The sequence below is a fragment of the Kryptolebias marmoratus genome, linkage group LG12 (assembly GCF_001649575.2).
Source record: "Kryptolebias marmoratus isolate JLee-2015 linkage group LG12, ASM164957v2, whole genome shotgun sequence".
NCBI lineage: Eukaryota > Metazoa > Chordata > Actinopteri > Cyprinodontiformes > Rivulidae > Kryptolebias > Kryptolebias marmoratus.
In genome coordinates, this window is record NC_051441.1 from 22,556,612 (window position 1) to 22,564,203 (window position 7,592).

Below are 7,592 nucleotides of genomic sequence, written 5' to 3' on the forward strand. Positions count from 1 at the left end.
AGCTTCACAGCGGGTTCCCAAAACAACTCAGACCAGACTGGATCTTCAACAGGTAGGTAATCCTGAGAAAGTGCATAACAAAACAAAATACTTGGAAAAGTCTTCACAGACAAAAGAAGTTTTACGAAGGCTTGGCACTTTACCACAAAGGCAAAAACAATGCTCCAGCGCTGGTCTGGTTCCCACTGCAGCCTTAAGTACACAGGTGCCTGACGAGCCTGATCCGCTGCAGGTGTGGAGGGCGTGGAAAAGTTGCTGCCAATCAATGGCCAGGACGGCCCACCAGGAAGTAGCAGCAAAAAATCCCAAATCATCACATTAAGGGGGCTATTTAAAGTAACAAGTTGCCTATCAAGATCTAAATATATGTTTTGAGGATTTTCCCCCAAATTTCCTTGACAGAGTTTAAGGTTTTAGAGATAACATTTTATCTGGATGATGTTACCCTTCCCAAACTATCTCCAGATGTAATAAAAAGGATCAACTGTTTTGATAGGTAAATGCTTATTTGTGCAGCACAGTTATTGTTTTTTTTAAGGGTAGGTTGTCAAAACTCAACAAGGCTTCTTAGCTCTACTCTTCTAAAAAATATCAATAATTTGGAATCTGCAGTGATTTTTGATGCAAAAAACAGAGTCAGTACTTACTGTTAGGATTACGTACAAAATGTTAAGTATTTGTGAGCCATGGGGTGTTGTCATTTATGAATGACATTTGTACTTTTACATATTCAAAGTTGAAGTTTTAAGTTATTTGAAATGTAATCAGTACAGAACTGACATTGTCCACATTATCACAAACATAGAAAATAAATATAGCAACTTAACTTGTTTTTCTTTTTTTTATGCTCTTTCCCTGGTCATTTTGTAGTCAAAAATGTGCAGCATTTAATGTAAATTACCTAATTATTGTTGCCAAAGAAACGTCTTATTGTAAGAAGTAGAGATATTCTACCACACATGCACAAGTTCTGCATTTTCAGATCTGCTAACTTTCAGGGGAGCAGTCAAAAATTCTATCTCTGGAAAGCCATGATGCCAGACAACAAAATGTAGCTGACTTTTGTTTTGCCATAATTAGCATGTTAATTGTTAGTTGACATAATAAATCATAAGAGGTAAAGTGAAAATGACTGTAGGAAATGTTTAGAAGTTCACAGCCAGAACAAACAAAAATAGGAACTGTTTATTGTTATTGTATCTTTATGAGACACAACTGTGTTGACTGTTGTACTTGTTACATTGCATTCATATTCATAAAATCATTTTCTGATTTTTTTTTATTTTTTGCACATTCAATTTCTTTTGTGGAAGGTTATAAAAAATGTCTTCTTTTTTATTTTACTGGACACAACTTGTTATATTCCTTTATCTTTAGCTTATCAAATGAGTGCACCATACACCAAGGCAAGTTTTTTTAAGCACTTGTGATTTATTTTTGGAAATGTCAAAATAATGGATTGTTCTTTGTTGGCAGAATACAAAATAAATACATTCCGAACAAAGTGTAGTCTGTTTATGATTTGTTGTTGCACTGTAGATAAATTGATTGGCAATAATACTGAAAAACACTGAAATATATATGTCAAGAGTAATGACAACATTTGTACTCTTATCAAATTAATACCAACTGCAAATAATAGCATATCAGTAAGAAAACTCACAAATGATTATCTGTTAGTAATAACATGATTAAAACATTGTACATTCATGTCCATATATGAACAGTTTCCCTGAACAAGTAAGTCTTAAGAAAATAGAGAACCTGGACATGTTGGCACTATTCAGTGTTGTTTTGAACAAGAGGCTAGTATTTTGTAATAATAAATAAAACACAGAAATTAATAGATTGACCTTGACCTCAACATTGAAGGAAACTAAAATGTATTAGTCTTTTTAGAAAAAAATAGAAACAAATTGTAACTCATTCATGCATTTAGTTTTACAATCACACAATGTTTACACAGGACATATTGACATAATATCTGACTTGTTAGATGTTTGGTGGACCTGGGTGATTGTAGAAACTATTCCCTCAGCTTATCACTGATCATTTGACGGAGTGTTACATAAAGATTAGTAATTTCATACACATCATCTGTCATTACCAGTCTGTGCTCAGTCATGAGTTCAGTGCATAAGTGAAATACATCAACATCACAGGGAAAGTCCTTGAAATGACATTCTTCTATACATATTTCCAGCTTTGTTAGATCAGCAGACTGTAAAAAATTTGGAACCCCATACAGGTTGGGAACACCATGCATTAATGTAGGACGACCATGAGGAGCCCGAGGATTATTTGTAGATCGTATACGATGGTCATTCCATGCATGGACAACTTCATCCAGCTCCACCTGTTTGATTAAAAAACAGAAAAAAAAGAAAATAGTTGTTAGAAAAAAAGTCATGCTTTTGTATTATTTGTAACTTATTTCAAAATCGTGTGCTAAAAGCAAGAAGTAAATTTATAGTACCTGTATTGTTTGTAGGAAACAAAACTGGATCAGTGATTTGTCCAGAAAGCTGTCAACAAAATAGCCATCGGCTTTAAGCTGGTCAAAATGGTCCATCCAAAACTGGGCACATTCACTTCTTAAAGTGCACCACCATCGCTCTATCCTTTGATTTCCTGTACTCGGACCGAGAATAACAGAGTCAAAACCATTTTCATCCTCTGTGTTGTGCAGAAATCTTTGCATCGCTGCCACATGAGTGTTCTCTGTGCCATGATCCATTCGTATCTTCTGTGGAAATCCATTATACTCCATCACAGCGTCAATGAAATAGCCAGCAATAATGTAAGGGTCACTATTGGTCTTATATGCTTCTAGCCAGATCATTTTCCTCGAAAAGCCATCTATGCATCCATTAATACATATCCCATAAGGCTTTAATTTGTCGTACCCATCGATGTGCCAGACATAGTTTGGTCCCCGACTGACATATAAGCGTTGTCTCAAGCGATTTTGTGCACGCAGGTCAACCCCGTTGGGATCCAATAAGCGCATCAAAAGACGTACTGTTTCCCTGACTGTGATTATGCCAGCCATCCAACATTTCTGGTGCATCCACCTGTAGCCGTGCTGTCTCCCAGATCCTTGTAGTTGTTCCTCAATAAAAGAGGCCACTTCTGCAACATCTGTTTTATTTTTTCTACGCCACAGGCGCTTCTTTTGCAGTCTTCTCTCCAGTGTCCGGAGACTTAATTTAACATTATAGGTTTCTTCCAAAACTCGCAAGATTTCAAGATTCGTAAAACCACTTCTGAAGTATTGCTCAATGATATTATCAATATCCATTTCTTTCTGTCAAGTTGAGCATATCTCAAACTATAGGGCCAACTCAAGTTATCTCATTATAATGAGATAGTTTATCATTATTTTGAGATAGTATCTCATTATAATGAGATACTATCTCATTATTTTGAGATAGTATCTCATTTTAGTCTTAAAGCTGTCAAGCAGTCTGCAAATCTGTTCCAGGAGCTCCTTTGACATATTTTTTTGATCATCAATGGTTTCTATGCTCCAGCTCACAAGCCTCTCCACCAGCTTCTCCAACTTCACTTGAGGAAGTCCAGAAAGGGCTTTAGCAATAGCCCTCTGAATTTCCTCCGCAAAAGTTGCTGACATTTTAGAGAAGGAAAAGAGTTTATACATGGGTAATGGATAGTAATTCAAAAGTTCTTCCTGACTAACACAACACAGCCTTTTTGGCAGTTTGTCAGTAAGGCAATAAAGGCCTTGATCACTGAGTGTTACAGAGCCATAACATTTTGTTAAGATATAGACAGAGTATTCTTTAAGTAGAACAGCTTTTATTTTTCCAAAGACAGTGCCTTTCTCACATTGATCCACCACAAGAATAATTTTTCTTGTATGTTGTCCTTTTCACTTTTGCTTCTAACAAGACTTGGTGGACTCGGATTCATAACAGTCAGACATAGACAAAGTTTTAAGGATTTTATTGTTACTGTATGGCTAAGAGAGACGCTAGCTCTTGGAATAGCATGCTCTTCGTGCAGCTGGAGAGATTTCCAGGCAGGTAAGACCACCGTTTACGGTGGGCAGAGAAAGAGGAGGTCTTTGGGTACGGGGAGTGGGCTAACAGGAGAGTCCAGTGACAGGCGAAGGGTCAAAGCCGGGAGAGCAGACAGCAGAATCCAAATCGATATGAACCAATGAGCGTTGTCCAGAAAGCAGAAACGAGGTCGAGAGCCAGGGATCAGTCAGTAGCAGTATCAGGCAAGGAGCAGGCAAGGGTCGTGAGTCCAGGATCAGGCAAGAGGTTAGGATCAAGGAATCAGGCATGAGCTGTGGAGTAATGCTGGACATCTACTTGGCGAACCGTTCAATAATCTGGCACAGAGTGAAGTGTGGCATGAGTTTAAGCAGGGGCAGGAACAGGTGAGCATGATCAGGTTGATTGCTGTGGCATGAGTCCAGGAGGCGTGGCAGGAACAGGGAGACTGTGGAAAATTACTGTGGCATGGAACAGAGGAGCTGTGACAGCTTCATGTGAAATCAGGGGGTTAGTCTGACAGTCTAGACCAGGAAGAGCATCCAGATCAAAATCAGTTCCCCTTTCAACAATTACATGAGGTGGGAACAGGCTGCCAGCACTTAAGTAAACCTGAAGGAGCTCATGCCTTTCAGTAAGAGTGGAGCCCAGGTTCTTAAAGTTATGCAGTTTTCTTGCACACTGTTTGAAATATGTGTGTTTGCTTTCAAATCTAAGCATCCACAAGCGAATTAGTGGCCCAAACTTCCATGTCAGCTCTGGATAATGAAGGACATAGTGGTGCTTTGGCCTCAGGGTGGTCAGGAAATAGTGTCTTTCTATAGTACAAGTAGTCCTCCAGCATTACTTTTTGGTAGGCAATCTGACCTGATGAAATATCTGGTGCACAAATGAACTCCACCATGTTTCATAGCTGTAGAACAAGCTGCCACACATTGTTCACAGCTGAACTTTTCATTTTGTCTCCAATTAGCACAGGCAGCAATCTGAGGAAACACCAGTTCTGAACTGCATGTCCCACAAATGTTTCACTGCTGGGATCGACTTCAAGTGGCTTATCATGTGCATCATTTCCAATTCTTCTATTCAGGTACACATATGAAAATTGTTTCTCAACTTTTACAAGATGTTTGATGTAGAGGGCCAAATCATAGGAAACAATACCTTCAAAAAGATTGTGAGCAATGCATGGGGGCAGGCCAGGATTGCAAACATGGAAGTTTGCTAGCTCATTGAACAGTGAGTCAAACTTGACACCTTTTTTTCTGATCTAGGTCTTCAGCCAGGACATTTTTATATGACTGCACAGTTCTGGCAGGTCCAGTTGAAAGTGGGTCAGTTGCAAACACTTTTTTTTCTATTTTGCAGAATCTACAAAAAAAAAAAAAAAAAACAGCTGGTGCTGAAATTTTCAGCAAAACCACCAATACAGTGAGAGCCAAGTTTATCACCTACAATGGCACAGAGGCTGGCCTTTCGAATTTCACCATTTGGTAGTTCAGTACCACTCACCTCAAGGTCTTTCAGATCTGTCACACGTGTTCCCAGCACCAGGTCTTGTCCAGCGTAATGGAATTCTTGTTCTCTGCAAAGAAGAACAAGTTGCATATGATCTGTAGTAGATCGGTTGTGTGGCAAAATGTCTCCTAAACTGAGGTGGACTGCAAGAAGTTTGTGTTTTTTCTTGCCTGAGCCCAAAGGATTAACTACCTCAAATGAGTCCTGATACAGAATCAAGCCAGTAGACAATGGGTCAATCTTAAGCAAAGCGTTTTGAATGATTATATTGCCATTCCAGATATCCTTAAATATGTCTTTTTCACGGATATCCAAATGGGTGGATCTGTGCTGTTCTCTAATGGACTCATTCTGCAAAAGACCAGCAATTGTTTTTTTGATTAGAATGTACTGAGCAAAACATTCCTTTCCTGCTTCATTGTTTCCCAAACAAATTGAGTAAGCTTCTAAGTATTTAAAGTTTTCGTTAAAGACAGTTTTTCATCTATGATCTGTTGTTAATTTGTGAGTATTGCAGCTCTGGAAAAGATCATTCTTTACTTCATCCATCACTTTTTAATATCTGTCTCAGGTACTCTAAGCAATACTGTGAGGATTTGGGATTTTTTGTGTTTTCGGTTTTGTTTTCTTTATTTATTCTTGTTGTTCTTTTTAGTTTGGGTTTTTCTTGTTTTAGTTCCTGCTCAGTATTCACTCCTCCGTCTCTCTTTTGTCCTCCTTGCCACGCCCATCTCTACCTGTCCGTAATCATCTCCACTCACCTGTTTCCACTTCCCTCGTTACCCTCAGCACTCAAATACCCGGTCATTTCTCCCACTAGTCGCTGGTTCATTGTTTTTTGTTTTGCCGTTTGCTGCTGTGTTCCGTACCTTGTCTCCTTGTTGTTCTGCCCACCGTGTTTTTGATTTATGTTCTTTTGAGTTGCTGCCTCATCAGCTGTTTGTTTTGTTTGTTTAATAAATAAGTTTTTCTACTTTTGAAATGAGTCTGCGCTCAGGGTTCTTCTCTGTCACCTCCGAACCTGACAGAATGAACCAGCCACTCCCGAACCCTGCAGACTCCTTCGTCGGCGTAATCCTCACGACAGAGAAGAAGAACAGGATCTTGGCCGAGTTACGGGAGGAGCACCGACTCGCCAGCCTGGATGGTCCTTGTTCTCCTGCGGAGATTCCTCCCCGGACCCGTGGCCGCCGTCGCCGGAGAAGAGCACCGGTTGCGGCAACCACCACCTCTCTGGTGGGACGGACAGCCGCCACCACGGTTTCTCCGGTGGGTCAGACCGCCACCACCATGTCTTAGTCGCTTTTTCACTCATAGAAAAGATTTTTTTGTCCCGTCCTGGTCTTCTCAGTTTGGCTCACTTCTCCCACGTCTACACCACGGTAATTCAGTTAAAAGGACATTTAAATAATCCATCTACCAGCCTTCAGCCACCTTCACCCCCAGCTCACCAGGCACCCAAATCATCCTGTCACCTTTCAGTCTTGCCTCCAGACCTGCCTGCAGCGCCTTCAGTCCCATCTCCTGACCCGCCTGCAGCGTTTTCAGTCCCGTCTCCTGACTCAGAACTTTCAGTTCCACCTGCAGAACTGTCTGCCGAGCCCTCTGAGCTCCCTGTGCCCTCTGCCGAGCCCTGGGACCTGTCTGTGGCCTCTGCCGAGCCCTGGGACCTCTCTGTGCCCTCCTCTGAGCCCCCATTAACATCTATAAAGTCTGTCAGCGTTCCTGAGGGGGACGGTAACGCTTCTCTGCCGGTCAGCGTTCCTGAGGGGGTCGGCGACGCTTCTCTGCCGGTCAGCATTCCTGAGGGGGTCAGCGACGCTTCTCTGCCGGTCAGCGTTCCTGAGGGGGTCGGCGGCGCTTCTCTGCTGGTCAGCGTTCCTGAGAGAGACGACGCCCCACCTGCCAACGTCTCAGTGGGGATCGGCCGAGACGACGTCCCACCTGCCAACATCTCTGTGGGGATTGGCCGAAACGACGCTCTTCCATCTTGTGTCTCCGTGGGGGTCGATTGTAACGACGACGCCTTACCATCCCGTGTCTCCGTGGGGG

At 41.5% G+C, this 7,592-nt stretch overlaps 2 protein-coding genes across 2 annotated transcripts; both read right to left on the reverse strand.

Moving 5' to 3' along the window:
* Window positions 1-1,713: 1,713 nt before the first annotated feature.
* LOC119617502 lies at window positions 1,714-3,023 on the reverse strand. Its single transcript, XM_037978549.1, has 2 exons — window positions 2,477-3,023; window positions 1,714-2,356 (listed from the first exon to the last, which is right to left on the reverse strand). Exons 1-2 carry the CDS (start codon window positions 3,008-3,010, stop codon window positions 2,027-2,029), a joined length of 864 nt encoding a protein of 287 aa, XP_037834477.1. The 5' UTR covers window positions 3,011-3,023; the 3' UTR covers window positions 1,714-2,026.
* Window positions 3,024-7,011: 3,988 nt separating this feature from the next.
* LOC108246877 (variant surface antigen B-like) lies at window positions 7,012-7,494 on the reverse strand. The gene has a single exon (XM_017434634.1). The coding sequence runs from the start codon at window positions 7,492-7,494 to the stop codon at window positions 7,012-7,014; it is 483 nt and encodes a 160-aa protein (XP_017290123.1).
* Between the last annotated feature and the right edge of the window lie 98 nt (window positions 7,495-7,592).